Source organism: Cryptotermes secundus, unplaced genomic scaffold (assembly GCF_002891405.2).
Source record: "Cryptotermes secundus unplaced genomic scaffold, Csec_1.0 scaffold201, whole genome shotgun sequence".
In the NCBI taxonomy this organism is placed as follows: domain Eukaryota; kingdom Metazoa; phylum Arthropoda; class Insecta; order Blattodea; family Kalotermitidae; genus Cryptotermes; species Cryptotermes secundus.
Genome location: NW_019723300.1, coordinates 150,938 through 172,679, shown reverse-complemented (window position 1 = coordinate 172,679; position 21,742 = coordinate 150,938). Strand labels below are relative to the sequence as shown.

The window sequence follows — 21,742 nt, the reverse complement described above, 5'->3', positions numbered from 1 at the left end:
AAATAAAAAAAAAATGTTGGTAGAAATGATTGGTGAACGTTAATAATCCTATTATTCATTTAGCGACGTCATAAGTACCGATGAATATGTCTATGTTTTCAGCTTGTATAGTAGGCGCGGGCGTGGTCTTGGATCCTTGCCTCGCCTCCTCTTCACCGGAGGAAAAGTATGGGAGTGATAGTAGCATACACAATAGCCCGTGAGATAAAACGTTCCGGTTCGATTCGCTTGCAGTCACAACGACACAAATTGCTGAAGTTCATTTCTCCAGTGACGGAATTCGTTTCTGTATCTGGCCTTGTTCCTCCTTTTTGTTTACACCTGAGTTCATCTGCTTGTCCCGCTTTTGTTTCACAGTCGCATTTAACATTAGAGTAGTTCCAACGTCAACTCGTAGCAAACCGGAGCCTTTGCTGCGTGGTGTGTCACGTTTAGCTTGAGACTCGTGTTTCATTCTCTGTGGCTTGCACAGCGCCTCCATTGAACACACGTCTGCAGTTAATACGTCTTAAATAATCTTGTTTGTGAATGTGAAAATGCTTTAATGAAAAGGTAAGTTTGTTCTTGCTTAATTAAACATCTCGAGATGATTAAATGTAACTGTTTTCCAGTGTTTATATTAGAATGTAAAATTTACTAACTGATCTACCCGGCGTTGCATGGCGGATAATCAGGAAATTATGTTGTAAGATTTGAGGTTTTCACGGCGACTATGAAGAAAGCAGTCTTCTTGGATGTGGCACCGTGTATATGTGGTGTTAACCGACGTTTCGGGGGAATATATCGCCTCCATCTTCATGCTTGTACCGGTTCTCACAGTCTCTTCGCTTGTGGATTTATTTTTCCTTCTACCCCGAAGATGGAGGAGATACGTTCCTCCGAAACGTTGGTTAACACCACATCTACACGGTGCCACATCCAAGAAGACTGCTTTCTTCAGGAAATTATGTTGGTCGTAATAATAATATATAAAGCATGGAAATTAACTAATCCATTACAATGTAAATTCTTGCATTTTTATGGATTATATAAAGTTACTTTTACATATGGGAAAATGAAAGAATTCATCACATTAAGACACATATTTCTCAAGAAAAAAACACAAAAATATTTCTTTGAGAGAGACAGGGATTCCAAAATTTTAGAGTGTTTCAAGTGCCTGAAACTTCCCACGTGAAGTCTTCTACAATCATCCCAAATTTCGTCGAAGTAAGTGCGACGGTGTGGAAATCTATACAGAACAAACGAACATACGCGCAATCTTCTTCGAAGATATGATAGACTGTATTCAGAGAAATATCCCTGATTCCATTTCTGTACGTGTAATGCCAACAGACTTACCTTGACACGACGTAAGAGAAAAATAGTTTCGTAACTATATATATATATATATATATATATATATTGTATAAAGGTAAAGCTATCTCTGTAACAGGCCATGGAAGTCTTCTGAGCTGTAACGTCGTGTAGTACGGAGACATTTCGGAGCAACATATCGCCTCCATCTTCAGGGTCAAAATGTCAGTCAAGTAAAAAATCAGCAGAAGCTGCACGGTGTTACAACACAGAAGACAGTACTCTTGATAGCTACCGCTGAAATAAGCCAAAATCCAGCAAGTGATAACAATAGGTTTCAGTTAACAGTCGAGAATGAAATATATAAGATGTGAGGTTTACACGGCGGTGGCTATGAAGAATGCCGTCTTCTGAGGTGTGTCATCGTGTAGATCTTGTGTGAACCGTCGTTTCGGAGGAACGTATCGTTTCAGGGTAGATCTACCCTGTAGATGGAGGCGATACGTTCCTCTAAAAAGTCGGTTCACACAAGATCCACACGGCGCCACATCCCAGAAGACGGCATTCTTGAGAATAAAATAATTTAATTATTATTACAATACTCTGACAAAATCATTAAATAAAATGTGTAGTAGCTACATTTTCAGTCAGGTAATTAGTCACCGCTACCCCGGGTTCAACCCAAAGAAGTACATGTCATATTTCTCATGAACATTCTTACACTGGACCTGGCTTTTTCCCCATCTTAAATTTTCTCCTGTCAATTATCAATACATCAGTGCTCATACTAACCTGTTCTCCGGGGCTGGTACAAGAGACACGTCTGAAATGGCAGTACCAAGGGACTGTCTCACCCCACTCCCACAACCGAACTAAAAACTCAACTATGTCTATTTCGTTTCCGAATCACTCCCGCCAGAAGGTATCAATGGTGCACACAGTACATCCTGCTTGGGGCAACAGGAGCTGTCTCAGGTTCGGAATCTACAGCGAGGCTCTGGAAGACGAACAGTCACACCACACCAAAACAAAAAACAAGAGGCTGCACTACGGCGTCGTCGCTGGCATGGTCTCCGTCGCGACGCTTTTAGTGAGTACCTGAATATTTTTATGAGAGGTATGTGATCCTCATGGTTATGAGTATATACATTATTGTCCTATGGAGTGTGTCGACGTATAGCCTGGCAGATATTTACAAATTTCAGGATAGCAACTTATGCAGTTACTTTTCATCAAAGAGGTAATGTTGAAACAAGTGGGACATGAAACATGCATTGGAGAAATGAGAAATGCATACAAAATATTAGTCAGAAAACCCGGGAAGAGATACTTGGGTGAAACAGGCGTAAATGACAGGATAATATTAAAGTGAGAGATCTAAACTCGTGTCATCTGACTGGCAGAGAGATTCCAGCAGAAAGCTTTTGTAATAATGGGAATGAGCGTTAGGATTTCATGAAAAGGCAAGGAATATATTAACCAACAGAGTTACAGTTACAACCTTAAACTTATTATTATTATAATTATTATTATTAACTTCCTCTGTATAGACTATTATGTAAAATTTCCCATGATTAATCATTACATATATTTTGAGAAATTGTCCCTTTGCGAGAAAATAATTCCACTACAACTACCTAACTAACACACAGCAGATTTTCACTAAATTTGGATTCATGAACACTCTAGTAATTCATGCCATTGAGATGCAGTAATTTTAACACGAATCTCTTATTTATTATTTAACAGAACCAAAATTTTGAACACATTACAGATTGACTTAAGAATGAACCTCTGGGTTATGTAAAAAATATGGTTTCTTCACCAGCTGACCGGCTATTAGTTTCTAGATAAGGACACTGCTCCAAGAAGTAATTAAGGTGGACAAATTAGAAACGCTAGCCGGTCACGGTAGCCGGCGGTCTAAGGCATGTACTGTCTTCGCTCACTTGGAAACTGGGATCGTGGGCTCGAATCCTACTGAGGGCATGGATGTTTAGTTTGTGTGTGTGCGTTTTTCTGTGTTTGTGTACAGGTAGAGGCCTTGCGACGAGCTGATCGCCCGCCCAAGGAGTCCTACCGAATGTGTAAGATCTAGAAAAACCGAAGTGAACGGAGAAGTTCATGGAGGTAGGCCTAGGCCCACNCGCGGGGCGACGGAGGGCAGAAGAAAAAAAAAAAAAAAAAAAAAGGGGGGGGGGGGGAAATTTAAAACGCTAGGGGAAGTTATGTGTTTCAAATTTCTCCTGACGCCTTCAATATATGTGACCCAACTTACTTAAAGCATGGACTTTGCAGATCATGTCACGTTTTCCTGTCAGCAGAATCCAAATAACAAATGGAACATCACGCGTAAAACTGCCTCAACATATTATAAGGTGTTTATTTATTTCTTTAATTATGTTACAAATTTTGTTGCAATGCCTTACACAGTGGCCGCTTCCCGCATAACCCGTGGTTATTACGTGGTCGGACCCCTTGTAAGAAGTACAGTATCACACAAAATTTACTTAACAATTATCGTCTACCTACTCTCCTACCTACTATACCTGTCCCTGTGCATAATTAAGCATTATGCCACGCAAACATATGGGTAGTGAAGGTATAGCTCCACCGTTCTTGACCTCAGCACTAGATAAGAGATGAGTTGTCAGTTTCACGCTCCGGTCGCTTTATACCCTGGGAAAGAGGCGACGGAATCAATCTGACTTTCAGTACCCGCGTTATACGTTAAGTGAAACTGGTACCTAATTTTGGAAATCCTGTTGTTATGTACACCGTATTTATTAAAATGTGATATTTCTACGTCTTACTCTTTCCAACAGCCCAGCGGGTTACCCAATCATCCGCTGTCGAAAGGGGTAAAAGAGGGTATTAAAGTTTTCTGTCTGAACAAAATAATCCCAACTTAGACAAACCAGAAACATAAAGTCTCTCCACAGAGCACTTCGTCCCATTCGCCTGTAAACTACAGCGAGGAATGTTGCGACGCTGTTTTATACTGTAACTGAAGCATTTCATATACATTAGTGCGTCATAACACATATGTAATCAAAAGTGCGGTATACTGGATGCCTACTGTATTTTAAAAAGTGGGTAAATGAGGTAGGAAAGACTATAACAAAGCTTAGTTTTTAAAATAGTAACATGGATTAGCTGCACTACACGGTCATAATACGGCTTACGTCTAAGTGTACCTGTTCGGATGGCTCAGTCGGTAGAAAAGCGGAAAACGGGTTAGATGGAAGGGTTACTGATAGGAGAAACAGATTTTTCACTTCTCCACAGCGTCCAGACCGGATCTGGGGCCCACCGCGTGCTCATCTCCATGTAGCGCCGCTGTCAAGAATGATGGAGTTATACCTCCACTCCCGTTATAAGTCTCCACAGCGTGGTGCTTAAGTAATTAAGCACAGTACCAATTTGCCTTATGTATGTGTCGGGATTTTAATGTTTCTAAGAATTTACATTATCGTACAAGTTTTACTTCATTTGCGAATTGCTCGTCCGAGCATATTTGGCTTTTGCGGCTATTTCAATTCTGCGTTACCCGACCCAACAGCAATAACAACTTCTATATGCAAGCCGAGAGCCTAACTGAAACGACACACTGATTTACGTTCCTTATTTAACGACGCTGTTAGTATCGAAACTACTGTCACGTAGTATGAGTGACTACCGACGGAGTTTGGGATAATTGGATTTATTGACCACTTACAAGCCGCAACTACAGACAACTACAGCACTACCGCTGATTTCCAAACTTTACAGTTCACTACAGCACACGCTAAGCCTCGGGATTTTATAGTCTCCCCTAGTCGTTGTTTTGTAGCAGCTCTCGACAATGGAGATTCTTCAGCTAGTGTACTAATGCCGTTCCCCAGTGGCTAACAGTACTTAGAACCGAACTCATTGCTCCAGTTGTCCCGTTTATAACATCCCGGTACGGACCACAGAGAAAATACCCTGTTTCCAGCAGTCTACTGTTGCGTGCATGTTCGTTGCCGCGCAAACGTGTTTACCGAGCCGTTGGGTAGAAACGGCCGTTCTTTACAGATTTATTGCTTAGCAACGGATCTATCCGCCACACCATATCGCATAGCGTCACATGACAGGATGACTGATGAATAAGCAGCAGTTGGTGGCATGAAAATTGGCAGGAGAAACCGAAGTAATCTTATAAAATTTGCCGCAGTACTATTTTGTTCAGCACAAATCCCGGATGATCTGATACGGGATGGGACCCGGCCCGCCGAGGTTGTTAGTCAGCGAGTAACCACCCGACCTATGGAACAACTTATTACGAAGCAAAGAAAGGTTTTAGGCCTTATGACAGAGATTAAAAGAAAATGTTTAAATTATATAAAAATTTCGAAAATGTTGACATTAAAAACAAACGGCATTTCCTGTGAAGATTGAAATCAGAATATTTACTGAGGCGACTGGTGTAGTAGCGCTGTAGACTTGTATTTGGGAGGTAATGATTTCGAATTTCGAACGGGATACCATCATTGCAGGAATTTCGTGGGTTCCTCAAGTCAACCAACTACGTTATTATTGCAGGAGTTTTGTAGATTTCTCAAGTCAACCAACTATCATTGCAGGAGTTTCGTGGGGGTTTCAAGTCAACCAAATATCGTTATAGGAGTTTCGTGGGTTTCTCAAGCCAACCAACTATCAATACAGGAGTTTCGAGAGTTTATCAAGTCAACCAACTATCAATACAGGAGTTTCGTGGGTTTCTCAAGTCAACCAACTATCATTACAGGAATTTCGTGGGTTTCTCAAGTCAACCAACTATCATTACAGGAGTTTCGTGGGTTTCTCAAGTCAAATGTCGGAATATTAGCTCGATTATGTCACGACGGCATCTTTCCAAATCCTTTCCAATTCTTTACTGATCCTTCCACTATACAGCAAACTGACAAAAACAAAGAATGGTTATGTATGTGTAACAGTCTGACAGAACAGGCAGACACTGTTACACTCTTCCGCTTATAAACAGACGAATTCTTTTATTATTTTATGTTCTGTTGCTGCTTTTACTTCCGTGAAAGTTCATGTACGGCTTCTTTACTCTTCGATTGGATATGCCAATCTTAAATATAGAACTATGGAGAAAGATACCTCCATCACAGCCTCCTAGTTTGAAGACAATTAAACACCCACTTTCTCATAAAGCGAGAAAAAAAGTTAAGTAGATCCGATATCTGTGAAAACCCCTGACACGGCGACGCCTTTGGCTTATCATGGATCCTAATTACACGGCCCTAGAGGTAAATACAGAAACTCTTAACTACTTTCTGGGAGTATGTTTTCTTTCAAACGGTGTGACATTAAAAAAAATAAAGAGCCGAGCCAGCTCAATGTGTATGGTTACGAGCTACACTGCGGTGGTTAGATTTCCGGCAAATTCAAGAGGTTTTTCTGCACTCCACAGCGTCAAGACCGGCTCCGGTGTCCAACCAGCCTCCTATCCAATGGGTACCGAGGGCTTTTTCCCCTTCAGTAGCGCACCCGGAGGGAGATGCTGACGGCACACCTCCATCTAGTACCGAGATAAATGCTGGTAACGCTATGATTCCACTTTCCCATAAGTCTTCGTGGCGTAATGCTTCATTAAGCACAGGGACAACTTTACCTTTCTCCACGCCACATTGACAAAACTCAGTCACTATTCATTCATCAGCTCAAGTTACCAGTAGAATCGGCGACGAGTGTACGACTGTACACAGTGAGGTGGGGGCTACATACATTGTGTCTGAAGACAACGCGCTGAAGAAAATATCTGGGACGTAATAAAGATTATTCAGAGGAAATTCGTGGGTACCTTCCGGGTTATCTGAAAAATATGAGTACTTATACTGCATACCGTAACTTCGATCGGGAGAATGACAATAATAAATTACAAAGGATTTAGAAGGAAATGGTCGTGACCTAATCGAGGTATTATAGCAGTCAAACAAAAGTCACGAAAAAAAAAACTCGTTCAAAATGGCAGGTGTCGTAAGTCCTGATTCGAACCGTGCACCTCGCGAATACGGACTTACAGCGTTGCAATACACCGTGTCATACGCTCAGGAACTTCATGATGTCACCTAAGCATTCACATTATTAAAAATGCAAAACTATCCTGTAACAGGCCGTGGAGTCCCAGAGGGTTGTGAGCCGTCGAGGCTCACAGATGGCGGTCAGATTATGATAATGAAACGAAGAAGGCTAAGTAGGACTCGAAACGTCGCTAGGATTGGGGAGAGAAGGTATACTTACGGCATTCAGGCAGCAAATTTCTTATAAAACGTGAAATTTTAAGACCAAGAAAAAGATGGGGGTGTAACATTGGGACGTCTGTGAATGAAACAGGTTGAAAAGATGTGATGTGGATAGAACTGGTTCCAAATAATATCCCAAGGCGAGTTTTGGTATCTGCGGTGTTCGACCTCCAGAAGGAAAGAGACCAATGGGAAGACCAAGGCATAGGTGGGTGGACAACATTAAAATAGATCTTAGAGATATGGGATGGGACGGTATTGATTGGATTGATCTGGCTCAGGATATGGACCAGTGGAGGGCTCTTCTGAAAACGGTAATGAATTTTCGGGTTCCATTCTGGCCTGGGAAAGTCTTGAGTAGCTGCAGATTTGGCTTCTCCTCAAGAAGGGCTCAGCTGTATTAGTAAGTAAGTAAGTAAGTAAGTAAGTAAGCAAGGTGTTGGACTTTTGATTTCTACTATCATAGAGCTAATAACACATAGACAACGGTTAGTAAACAAGTCTCAACAGTGTCTGTTTTAATGAAAGTGACTATGTAGGTTTGTAATATTTGAACTGCTAATTGCTCAGTGGCATTCCGGTCTGTTCTGAAAGAGATGAAATGCAGCATGAGGCGGAACTCCGGGTCTGGAAGGAGAGATGTCCACGACTTTTAAACTGATCGCTCAAAGGCCCTGTGAATGGAAGCAGAAAGCTAGCGAGAACCTTAAATTAGATTTCACTTCTTGTCCGCTCATGAGAACTTAAAGTGTTCTCGTGCTTCCGCTGATAAACCTACTTCGGAAATAAGTGTGAAATTAGACACGTACAAGAATTTCACCTGAAACAGAAGGATTTAAGTATATCACCAGCAAACCATATCACGCCGAACATGCAGGCTACATTACGTTTAAAATGTCTGTAAATTCAGACGTTGGCCTGTGTTACACAAGCTCGAATCAACTGATTCAGTTGAAGTGCAGTCTTGTGGGATCTAATGCTGTGTAGTTCGCATAAACACGTCGCTTCAAGCTCCAAGGTCGAAGAGGAAGCCAAAGCAAGAAACCAGCAGAAGCAACAGCAACTCTGAAATTGGAGGTTATACTGCCACAGTCAATAAGTTCGTGGACTGGCCGCAAAGCGTCGTTGCAGTGCACTACAGCGGATTGGTTGAGGCACGATATGATGCCCTGTCGGTTCATCCCTCGTCACAGCAAGAGACAGTTGTGTGCAAACAGTGTAAGCAGAACTACGGCCTCTATTGTGAACTGCAGTTAAATGCAAGTGGCGGAAATCGAAAATGTGGCAGTTCGAACAAAAGGCAAACATCAAGTTCTGCCAGAAACTAGGCGAATCCCCTAGCGAAACATTTGGCGTAGGAAGAATTGGCTGTTGCTACAAGACAACGCCCCTGCACATCGCTCTGTTCTTGTCCAAGAGGAACTGACAAGACAACAGGTCACAGTTTTGCCACACCCTCCGCACTCACCTGATCTCGCACCCTGCGATTTCTTTCTCTTTCACCGCTTGAAAGCAAAGCTACGTGGTCGTAGGTTTCAGTCGTCCGAGGAGGTCGTCAATGCCACAAGAGACGCTGTACGGGAATTTCCTGCCAATATGTTTCAGCAATGTTTTCGACAGCTATATCAATGTTGGCAGATTGCATAGCGGCCATCGGCAACTATTTTGAGAGCCGATGTGGATGTGTATAAGTGTATGTGAATTCCTTGTAATATGATGCGATAAAACCATATTCCACAAACTTAATGACTCTACCACGTATATTCTTGCGAATAGTCGGAAGTTCTCAGAATTTCAGTCACCGCCGTGAGAACTTAAATAAATCTAATATATTTATTTATTGAATAATAATATCACTTTGAGAACAGGGTGCTGAGGAGAACATTTGGACCGAAGAGAGATGACGTGACAGGAGAGGTTGGAGAAAACTGCATAATGAGGAGCTTCATAACTTGTATTCTTCTCCAAGTATAATTATATAACTGTATAATTATAATGATCAAGTCAAGGAGGATGAGGTGGGCAGAATATGTGGCACGAATGTGGGATACGAGGAATGCATATAGGATATTGGTTGGAAAGCCAGAAGGAAAGAGACCACTGGGAAGACCAAGGCGTAGGTGGGTGAACAATATTAAAATAGATCTTAGAGCGATAGGAAGGGATGGTATGGATTGGATTGATCTGGCTCAGGATATGGACCAGTGGAGGGCTCTTTTGAACACGGTAATGAACCTGCGAGTTCCATAAAATGCTGAGAAATTCTTGAGTAGCTGCAGAATTGGCGGATCCTCCAGAAGGGCTCAGCTCCATGAGTAAGTAAGTACTATCACTTTGCCGGTCACGGTAGCCGAGGGGTCTAAGTCATGTACTGTCTTCGCTCGCTTGGAAGCCGGGATCGTGAGTTCGAATTCCACTCAAGCCATGGATGTCTGTATGAGTTTATTCAGTGCTTGTGTTGCTCTGTGTACAGGTAGAGGCCTTGCGACGAGCTGATCACCCATCCAAGGAATCCTACCGTCTGTAAAAGTGCTCATGAAACTGAGAATTCAGCCCTGTGCTCCACAGTGGGAGCGAGAGGAGGGGAAAAAAACTTTCACTTTATAAATTACTATAGTGGATTGAAATAAAAATGGGTAATATTTTCCCTTACTTAACTAATTAAGCACTACACCATGAAGACATGTGGATGAGTGAAGATATAATTCCCCTATTCTTGACCTCGGCACTAGATGGTGAGTGGTCAGCTTCAAGCGCCGGCCGCTTCACCCCAATGGGAAAAAGCCGCCTCTACACATTTGATAGGAGGCTGTGTGGGCACCAGAGCTGGTCTGGACGCTGTTGAGTAGAGAAAAAACTCTTGCCCTTCCAGGAATCGAACCCTTGACGTCGAACTTGTAGCCTGTGGTTATACTGGCCGAGCTATAGTTTTGTAACACTTGTGATATATTTTCTTCTGTTTAACCATCTCAGGCATACATTTCATCAAATTTCGTGCAACATGTTGACGGGGGGGGGCAAATAGCAAAATCGACCGCCTCCGTTACAAAAACCTTTCGGTTAATGCTGTTAGAGAAATAATCGACGATTTTACTATGAACGAACCAAACTCATACACTTTTGACAACGCGCACTAAAATCAGGTGGTACATATATTTACCTCTGCGCTCTACAAGGTTAGTTAAAATTAGTAACCATTAAAATATTCAAAATGATCTTGATGATAAAGATAAAAATGGCAACTTTTATACCGGAATATCAATTGGTTGTATATTATAAGTAACTTTCTCATTTGTGCACGAGGGGCCGTGCCATAACTTAGTCGTCTCGATACTGCATTAAAACTGTTTATGTACTACAAAATCCGTCAACAGTGCAACAAAACGTTCCTTCCTTCTTACAATTTCACTTTCGACACAACATGTTTCGGCCCTAAATGGTCATCTTCAGGTGTCTCACTATGCTAAAACTGCTACACTGCGCTAATATTGTCCATATGTAGCACATGCAGCTGCACGCTTCGTGATTGGAAACGTCATAATCGTAGTCTAACTGGTATGCGTTAAACTGGCACACGCTGTAGTTCACTCAATTTAAATCAAATAAAATATTTGAAAATTTTCTTTAACTTTGTAAAATTCTTATTACACCTCGCAAGGGGCGTCGTCCACTTGTTTAGATCTGTATCCTTTACTTCAGAAGTTTTATTGCGGCAGCCTGTTTTTCTCTTCGTAAGCCCTTTGTTGTGTTACGTCTAAATAAAACTCTGAGGCCTTTAGTCCGCAAAGCGAACTACACCGACCGAGCGACCGCCGCTTGTCGGTGAAGTTAGTGCCAACTTTTGCGGACAGAGGGTGTCGCGTGGTCAGCGCAACGAATCCTCACGGCAGTTAATTTCGGTTTTCCAGACCGGAGCCGCTATTTTTCCATTCAAGTAANCTCAATTTAAATCAAATAAAATATTTGAAAATTTTCTTTAACTTTGTAAAATTCTTATTATACCTCGCAAGGGGCGTCGTCCACTTGTTTAGATCTGTATCCTTTACTTCAGATGTTTTATTGCGGCAGCCTGTTTTTCTCTTCGTAAGCCCGTTGTTGTGTTACGTCTAAATAAAACTCTGCGGCCTTTAGTCCGCAAAGCGAACTATACCGACCGAGCGACCGCCGCTTGTCGGCGAAGTTAGTGCCAACTTTTGCGGACAAAGGGTGTCGCGTGGTCAGCGCAACGAATCCTCACGGCAGTTAATTTCGGTTTTCCAGACCGGAGCCGCTATTTTCCCATTCAAGTAACTAGTCAATTATCTTCACGAGGCTGAGTGGATCCCGTTCGAGACCTACTACTTCTCAGAAAATCTGGTGGCGCCGGGAATCGAAGCCGGGACCTCTGGATCTGTAGCCAGTAACTCTGACAACTAGACCACAGAGGCGGCCATTGTGTTACGTCTACAATCTGTAATTACGTGTAGACACAATAATGCAACAGGATGCATAAATACAGGATCGAAACTGGTATCTTACAACGGAGCTTAGGGTTCAGTCCCAGGAGACTTTATGTAAGATTTGTGGAGGACGGTGTCCTTCATCGAGTTTCTTCGATTTTCCCCTAGAAGTCGCCACTGCATATACTCATCCATCGCCGCACTCTGACGCGGCAGACAGCCCTCCCTCCCCTAACAGCATATAATCACACCCTCGATCATGACGTCTGGGACATAAACTGTGACGCAGAACTTGGCTCGTCGCACAGCAAACAAGCATACGCAGTTCGTCAACACAGGGCGATTAATTTTGCTGTGTCCTCTTACAAAGCAATGCACACCGAAATGCGTTTAAAATAAATGTCAGTTTGCAGAACTATGTTACATTTCAATATGAAGGTGACAAAAGAAATTCACAAGTGAATGTGAGAATGTTTCATAGTAATTCGCCGAGTAGCTCCGTCTAGGGGTAACGTTCTGGAATTTCTGAAATTTCTGAAAAGACGCGTCTGCCCTGATTTCCAAATTTCTGGGCGAAATTCTAATTGGTTCTATTGGAGTAGGTTACTAGAATATTCTTTCTTCGATTAGGTGAAAAAACGAAACAGCCATGGTCTTAAGGGGGGGGGGCAACTGCTACACTTCGAGTAATTAACTTTGCAGTGGTGTTGGTCCAGAAAACGCCCTTGCTAAAATTTTTTAAGAGCTGCCGCAACTTACCCTGTTTCTACTCCGGCTGGCTTTCTGCCACGCAGCTGACTTCAAAGGCCGCTACAAGCCGCCTCCTTAAAACAAGAAATTAACTAACTCTCTCATAAATGAACTTATTGTAGGCTGAATTTAATTAATTCTACAGAATCTAATCTCACTGCTACATTACAGAATGGCCACAAAGGTCATCTGCGTGCTGGTTACAAGTTATCTGTATGCTCCCCTCAAATCTACACACAAATTTTAATTTTCCCCATGTTCTTCTGAACATTTCCCATATTGACATTTTGAAGTAATTAAAGAGGTAAGCGACAGATGTTTGTGGTTTTTCAACTGTCGTTAGGAGAAGTTCAGAAATTCTACACAACTATACATTTCCATGGAATTATTTCTGTTCTTGAAAAGACATGAACATTTCTCCCCGTTTGCAGGACTTTTATGTCACTGCTCTTATACACCGAATAAAGCGGCACAAATACAAACCAATTACCACAGGGCCCAGTCTAATGCATGATGACTTTATGGCCACTGTGTATAGTTTTACCAGTCTTTTAACTATTCGAGCTTTTGCATCCTAGGATATTCTAAAATATAACCCCAGTTTTCGGGAACTAAAACCGCTTCCATCCTCAGATTGAGAACCATCTCCATTTCAGAATATTAGATATGGACAAAATTCAGCAGTTAGTAACAGGAAGTGTAATGCACCTTCGTCACAAATCCTTCTCTAGGATCGCCTTACAGAACATCGCCTTCAAGATCCTAGTGGCTAGAAATAGCATCTACATAATGTGATAAGTTGTGGGGCAATAGTAATTCTATTTAAATGTTTATATCACTCGAAGCTGAATGAAGTAAAGAAGGCTCTATCTGCCTGATTCGGGTGGGTGCTACAAAATAATTTATCCTTTAACAGAATTCGTTTAAAGAAAATATCCACTTCCATGTAAATACAATTGTACTATCATGAATTCATAAATTACAATAAATAAAATATGACATCATGCTGGTCACGGTAGCCAAGCGGTCTAAGGCATGCATTCTCTTCGCACGTTCGCAAACCGTGATCGTGGGTTCGAATCCCACTCATGGCATGGATGTTCAGTGTTTGTGTGTCTCCGTTTTTGTGTGTTGTGCACAGGTAGAGGCCTTGCGACGAGCTGATCACCCGCCCAAGGAGTCGTATCGAATGTGTAAGATCTAGTAAACCGAAGTGAAACAGAGAGTTTCATGGAGGTAAGCCAAGGTCAAAATTGGGGCTGTAACGACAAAGAAAAAAAAAGACGTCTTACAGGCGTTTCTGTTCAAAACAGCCATAAACACAGTGAGCTAATTACAGATCGTTCTCCTTCCGTCATACTTAGAAGAACGTTAATGCTTTGTTAGTCAAGTGTTAATTTGAGCACAAGCACAATTAGTCACTAAACGCCTTTCTTAGCGTTAGTTTCTGGCTCGTGAATTTGGGTCAATGTCGGGCACTTAAACAGGTTAACTGGTTGCTTTCGTTTGGAACTAACAAAACTGAAAGTGACAAGGTAAAGAACATCTGAAAAAGAAACATTTATTCTTGAATATATCTAATCAGATGATGGTGGCTGTGGTGGTGATTATGATGATCATGATAAGTAAAGTAAAGCTATCCCTGTTAACAGGCCGTGAAGGCCCATAGGGTTGCGAGATTTTGAACTTTCCACATTTTCTAGAAAATCGGCTCATAGATGGCGGTAAGGTTGTCAGCCAAAGGCGCCGGCCGCCCTTTACCCCCAAGAACATTCCAAGAATCTTCTTGGTACTCATTTCTGTTAGAGGTTGAGTCGACCACAAAGCCGTGGTGCGGCTGGAAAGATTCGGTCAATTGAAAAAAAAATCCAATGGTCTCCTCGGGACTTGAACCCGCGACCCTCCGGCATGTCGATCATGATAAACTTGTCTAATTAATTAAGCACCACACCAAGATGACACGTTGAGGAGTAAAGGTACAGCCTCAGATTCTTGACCTCAACACTAGATGGAGGTCAGCGCTCAGTTTCACGCCCCTGCAGTTTTACTCTTCCCCGGGAAAAAGAGCCCCCGGTACACACTGGGTACAAAGCTGGGTGGGCCCCAGAACCGGTCTGGATGCTGTAGGGAAGAGAAAAATCATTCCCCTGTTGATAATGAATATTAGTGACATAATGCTCTTGATAGCCGGTCACGGTAACCGAGCGGTCTAAGCCATGTACTGTCTTCGCTCGCTCGAAATCCGTGATCGTGGGTTCGAATACCACACAAGGCATGGATGTTTGGTTGCGTATGTATTTATTCTGTGATTAAGTGGAGGCCTTGCGATGAGCTGATGGACCCGTCCAAGAAGTCCTACCGTCTGCAAAATGATCATGAAACTGAGAAATCAGCTATATGCTCCACAGTGGGAGCGAGAGGAGAGAACGAAATTCTTGATAACAACGTTTCAATTTACCTCTTAAGGTTTATCTCTTTCATATCCACGTAATTCAGGTTAGCCAAAGGCAAAGTTCTCTGTGCGCTTACTTAAGCACCATCCAATGAAAACTTATGGAGAGCGGAAATATTCTTCTTCTTCTTCTATGGCGCAACAGCCCGATGTCGGGCCTTGGCCTCCCTTATCAAGCCCCTCCATTCCTCTTTATCCTGCGCTGCTCTCTTCCAGTTCCTTACGCCCATTAACTTCTTTGCATCTTCTTCCACCGCATCAATCCATCTAGTTCTTGGTTTCCCCGCACGTCTTCTACCACCTACTGTACTGTATAATATTTTCTTTGAGATACATTCCTTATCCATTCTCTGTAATCTCTGCACTAGATGGAGGTAAGTGACCAACTTCACGCTTCACCCGCTTCACTCCAGAGGAAACAGCCCCAGCATCCACTGAACAAGAAAACTAGTTCACCTCAGAGTCGATCCGGACTTCAGCCTTGCTGGAAATCGAAAAGCGACTCCTCGGCTGTCCAGTCCATGGCCCAGTCAGCATACTCGCTAAAGCATTCCTGTTCCCTCCGTATAATTCAGGAACTATATCGGGAAATCTCTCTCCGGGAATAAAGAGGCCGGAGCGTGAAGTTGACCACTCACCTCCAGCTAGTGCTGAGGTCAAGAATGGAGCTATGCCTCCACTCCCCCATATGTCTTCATGACGTGGTGCTTAGTTAATTAAGCACATAGGCAACCTTACCTTTCTGTACCTTTTTTTTCACTGGCTCTACAGGCCCCTTTGGCCCTGGCGTAAGATTCTGAGTTTCATGATCATTTTACAGATGGTAGTACTCCTTAGACGGGTGATCATCTCGTCGCAAGGCCTCCACCTAAACACAGGACAATACAAACACAGAATAACACATACACCAAACATCCATGCCTTCTGTGGGATTCGAACCCACGATCCCGGCTTCGGAGCGAGCGAAGACAGTACTAGCCTCAGACCGCTCGTCTACCGTGACGGCACCGTACCATTTCTGAATTTTATTGTATAATATTTGTTGCAGGTGGGACTGATGGTGTATAATATGGTGAGCAGTTATGGGCTGCCCACGAGACAGAAAGATGTACAGCAGTTTCTGATGCTCAGAGGGCCAACAGAGCATCCCATTACAGCCACAGCCGAGAAAAGCAGAACCAGCTCTACAACGACAGAATCCACCATTACTGTGGCACGTCCACATATCGTCCAATCAGATTACACGTATCATAACGTGTCGACTCGAAGCGATTTGACAGATGAAGGCCTCGAGGCAACATCGCACCACTTATCACAAGCCTTACCCTATAGATACATCTCATTGCCTGAGGCTGGGGTCACACAAGAAGATACGAGGTTTAGTAACGGCAATTATGGGAGGTTCCAAGAAACCAATCCGTTTACCAGTGACGCGACACGAAACACACCGCCTAAGAGGCGACAGGAAGGGACATCCCTTGACATTCCTGGAAAAGATAATTATCCAGTGTACTGGTTACCTTACCAAACGTTACGATCAGACCCATTAATAGAGAGTAGAATTATGGGTAATACGAATTATCAGATACCGCGACCTTTCAAAGCAAGGAACTTGACAAATGAGAGACCTACACACAACAGGCTTAAAGTATTCAAAAATGACCCGCAAACTGCACTTCCGTATTACGGCTTCGGCTCTCAGAATACGTATCCCCAACTCACCAATTACCGTTACCCGAACGGAGCCAAAAACATTCAAGATATAATTAAATACCTCACATCAGATGATTCTAACACACCATCTTCTAGTAACAAAAATCAAGAAAAGACTGTGTTTCAGGCACCCAGAGGCTACAGAAGAAGGTTCAAGTTCACTGGTGTATACAAAACCGATGTAAATAAAGATTCCCTTGAAGATTACACTAAACCTCAAGAGTCAATGGAAGATATAAAAGTGTCAAGTCATCAGAACAAAATGTCGGATTCATCGCTGAACGGTCACGCTTACATTGCCGACCCTTTCCACGCCTTCAAGCCCTCCGACCCTTCAGAAATTAATCTGTTGGCAAACAGTGATTTCCGCTTTGCTCCTTTTGAAAATCGTATTCGGTTCGTTAACAACCGACCAGATGGTACTCGATGGGGTGTACTTGAGATAAATCCAAATGATAAATACTTTCCACGTCCTCCTATAAATTTTGATAAGCCCTCAACTACACCGTCTTCGCTTGAACCAGCAATGCAAACATACCCAGGCACATACACTTCAGTTATCTATCGGCCGCTGGGAAAAGAACCGGCAACAACGCCTCATCCGGCAACGAAGTCACCAAAACCGATGAAGCCGTTTAGTGTGATGCTGGATATATACCCGATGATGGTTAATAACGTACCTCAAGCTACTGTCGACCCACACAAACACATGCAGATGAGACCAGTTGTGAGACATGGTCACGGTTTTGGGCAGCGTGTACGGTTTCCGCATGGTGACCATCAAGGCAGGTTCCCAGATCCGGAGACAGACGGCGAATCTAAACACCAAATGGTTGTTCACCTCAATCTTTACCCGAAAAGGAAAAAGAACAATTTGAATAGCAGGTACAGTACTGAAACGGAATAGCCTGATTATGTATACATACGTCACAAGTGATGCCGTCATTGCTGAGCAGAATAGCATAACGGTAATGCTTCTGGCTGGTATTCACGAAGAGGCGCTCTGTTCAAATCTCTTGAATGGTTGTCTCTTCACGCAAGTTCTGGGGTAGTTCCCCGATTTGACCACGACCACTTCCTTCCAAATCCTTTCCAATTCGTCCATCTTCGTACCTATCGATGCTATATGATCTAGATATTCACTCACTCACTCATGGAGCTGACCCCTTCTTGAGAAGCCGCTAGTTGTGCAGCTACTCAAGAACTTCCCAGCATTTCATAGAACCCGAAGGTTCATGACCGTGTTCATAAGATCCCTCCAAGTTATATATTTAAATTTCTGAATAAAATAGGAATTTAGAAAAAAAAATAATTTTATAAAAATGTTTCCTTTTACAGAAACGATGCGGTTCAGAGTTTCCATGTTGATGTGAAGAGCACCAAGTACTGCTGTGATGGCAATCCAATGGAGACTCTTCGAAAAAGTAAGTTATCAGCACTGATACCTTAAACTACAGTGTGGCCCAAAAGTCAATTAACTGATTAGTAACATGTACGTTAAAATACGTTAGACATTTCTTTATTAATTTCTAAATTTACAAGAACTCTTCGAAATGAGGTCAATGTTCAATGCACGACTCACAACGCTGTGATACTTTCGTTCAAATTGATTGGCAGGTTTAAATCTCAACATTCCCGTTAATAGGATGGAATGTTTCAGGTGAACTGGTGTTTAGGCCACTCTCTATACAGGGTTCGTTGCTTGGGCACCATAATTTGCGTAATGACAAAGATAAATTATTTAATTTCATCATCATCAGTAATCTGTCAAGACGACAGGCCCACAGTCTCTTCGAAAACAATTCCTCCATTTAATGCGATCTAGAGCTTTCTCCTTCAAATGACAGTATCCTCTTCTGTCCCCAAGGTCATCCAGCATCTTCTTACGTCTTCTTGTCACTTCTATCCGCCCCTCTATCTTTCCTTCAATAACTTCTTTTAGAAGGCAGTTTCTGCGTAAAACATGACCAATCCAATTAGCCTTCCGTCTTCTTATTTCGTGTAGGATATTCCTCTGCTCACTGACTCTAATTAACACTTCTTCATTTCTCACATAATCGGTCCAACTGATCTTCTCCATCCTTCTCCAACACCACATTTCGAAACTTTCCAGATGTTTCTGATCTACTGCCCTAAGTGTCCATGTTTCAGCCCCATACAGAGCTATGCTCCAAATGTAGCATTTCACTAGTTTCTTCCTCAAATTTAAGTCCAATTTGCTGGTAAAAATATTCTTCTTCTTGCTAAATGCAGCTTTTGCCATGGCAATCCTGGATTTTAATTTATATATAAATAAATAAAAATTACATAAGACATATGATGGGTACTGAATTACGTTTTTAGATTACATTATATTATATTAATATTTCGTTTTTGTTTACGATTTCTGTAGTTTACGAAGGTGTGGATAATGACGGAGAAGAGGAAACATTAAAAGTAGAATATGAATCAGAACCGAATAAAGAGGATGGCTACAAAGGACAGACACCGTTGAAAATTTCTGAAGTCGTACAACCACGAGGGACAATTTCCGACGAAAACAACTTCACACCAGAAGTTTCAAAGGAAAACGTGGAGGATTCGCAAGAACAACCGAACGTGTTTGATGAGACAGCTCCGAGCGCAGACAATTCACAAGAATTGGAAAACACACCCATCGACATATTCCTCATGCCAGTAGCTAACGTTTCCACCCGCGGTTCAGGAATTGATGATGAGTTCTTTGAAGACAGTCGGGACACAAAGAGAAGCAGTGAACAACTAAATTTAGATATAATTCCATTCTTTAGGAGATCACAAAAGTTACAACTTGACGGTAAAAGTAATTCACCGTGATCAAGGAATATAAAAGGGAATAAGTTCTTCGAAGTTCAAAGATTTGATATTGCATCATCCGTGATGGCAGTATCAGAATCTCTGATGTTTACAAAACATGCCATGAAATACACGTAACATTTTCTTTATTGCAGGATCTGAGCTTCTCACCGTGGTCTTAATGAATAGTTCTGGCTCCTGGGACATAACGACATGTAGTACGGTGAAAAATGAAGCAATGTTTCGTATGAATATATCGTCTCCATTTTCAGGATCGATGAGTAAGCCAAGCAAGAAACGAGAAATAAATATTTCTGCTGGCTACCTGCTTCTTGCTCGGCTTATTCTTAAACCGTGAAGATGGAGATGACGTGTTCCTCCGAAACATCGCTTGACTTTCAATAGACTACACGAAGCAACATTTCTGACATAAGAAGTCTTCATAACCACAGATGTGAGGACCTAAATTCCTTCAAATTCAGTTGACTGGCACAGTGTTGTTGGTTTCCGGAAAATGAAGTGAGATTCGAATTTTCACCTTGAATTCTTTTGTTAGTAATATTCGCACAACATTATTACTTCGTGTGAAACAATAAGATCAATATTTCGATCACAACTGGATCTTGGACAGAAACTGCTTGCCCTACGTGTCTGTGTCTAGGCTCTTATTCCAGAAGATAAAACTCTTCATTTCCTTCACTGTTTGTCATCTTTTTGAAACTATTTATGTAGGGCCTAGAACACAGCATACGGAGCCGGGATAGGTCACTCACTATACGGACTATTTTACGGGGCTCAGCTACATAGGAACAGAACCTCATGATTTTCCATCAGGGGCAGAGAATTGTTTGTTCTCCGGTGTCCAGACCGGATCTGGGGCCCACCCAGCCTCCTCTAGAGTGGATAACGGGGACTCTTTTTCCCAAGGGTAAAGTGGCCGAAGCGTGAATTTGATCACTCATCTCCGTCTACTACCGACGATGAGAATGCGTGGCGCTATGTCTCTACTCTCCCATACTCCTTCAGAGCACGATGCGTAATTAAACACGGGGACAACTATTACCATTACGTAGAGCAGTTGTTTCCAAACTTCATACAATAGCGCCACCACGTATTACAAAAGGTCTCATCATTCCCCGTTTAAAATTGTATGCTTTTTCAGTTTTTCTTTTAGGCAGCGTTTACACGAGCGCACAAAAAGCGTCCGTTATAGAAATAAACAAGAGAGACGAATACTACGCTTTGCTCTGCCTCCATTGCAGACAAAAAAACACGCATCGCATTCTGCAACTGTGTGGTGTCCTCAACAAAGTACGTTCGTTATAACGGACGCATTTTGTGCGCTCGTGTAGATGCTGCCTTAAAAAATAAAGACATTTTAAATATTTATCCAATCATATCCCAATGTTTATCAGTATTTTAAAAATTAGCATGTTTAGGCACTCAATCTCCGATGATTTTTTAATTAAATCCAATTAAATTTCACTATAAAATATTCCCAGAATACCCTGAAACCTCCAAAAAATAACTCTACCCCCCCCCTTCCCACACACAAACACTTTAGAAATCACTGATGTACGATAAACTTTTGCGGTTTCGCGACCTATCTCATTTCGTTGCGCTAAACATTAAAATATGCGTATGTTCCAACGCCAGTGAAATCTGAGCATGTTCATCCCATATAAAACACACAGAATGGATGTAGTACAAGTAATTACGAGTATTTTTGTTTGAAGTAACGACTTAATATTTACATTTCGAATGTCCATAAACAACCACGTACGTCAGGGAGAACATGACGCTGAACAGATGTTAAGGATTATGTCGTTTTATTTGTAGAGGTGTACAGGTATGTGAGTGTTAAGTGCAAACATGTTTGTGTAAGTAGTAACACGTAATGAAGAAGCATGTTTGTTATATTATCCAACTGAAACTAGAAACTAGCTTAACACACAAGCAACACTTAAGCGTGTGCATAAAAAGGGGAGTTCAGGAGTGATTTATGT

At 42.1% G+C, this 21,742-nt stretch overlaps 1 protein-coding gene across 3 annotated transcripts; it reads left to right on the top strand.

Annotated features, from left to right (window-relative positions):
• The first annotated feature begins 457 nt into the window (after positions 1–457).
• Positions 458–21,044, top strand: LOC111861696. Of its 3 annotated transcripts, none has more exons than XM_033750420.1 (5): positions 458–552; positions 2,216–2,386; positions 16,258–17,807; positions 18,261–18,346; positions 19,892–21,044. In XM_033750420.1, exons 2-5 carry the CDS (start codon positions 2,225–2,227, stop codon positions 20,092–20,094), a joined length of 2,001 nt encoding a protein of 666 aa, XP_033606311.1. In that variant the 5' UTR covers positions 458–552; positions 2,216–2,224; the 3' UTR covers positions 20,095–21,044. The 3 variants fall into 3 exon arrangements, with proteins under 3 accessions (XP_033606311.1, XP_023702240.1, XP_023702241.1); XM_023846472.2 differs by having other exon boundaries at positions 19,315–19,975; XM_023846473.2 differs by lacking the exon at positions 458–552 and having other exon boundaries at positions 2,344–2,413; positions 19,315–19,975.
• Positions 21,045–21,742: the final 698 nt, after the last annotated feature.

What these genes read in the sequence shown, in the direction of transcription:
- LOC111861696 (XM_023846472.2), top strand. Translation starts at nt 2,225, where the DNA reads ATGGTGCACACAGTACATCCTGCTTGGGGCAACAGGAGCTGTCTCAGG. An exon ending in TCTCCGTCGCGACGCTTTTA is followed by an intron (nt 2,387 to 16,257) that starts GTGAGTACCTGA and finishes TATTTGTTGCAG; the next exon opens with GTGGGACTGATGGTGTATAA. An exon ending in AAGAACAATTTGAATAGCAG is followed by an intron (nt 17,808 to 18,260) that starts GTACAGTACTGA and finishes TTCCTTTTACAG; the next exon opens with AAACGATGCGGTTCAGAGTT.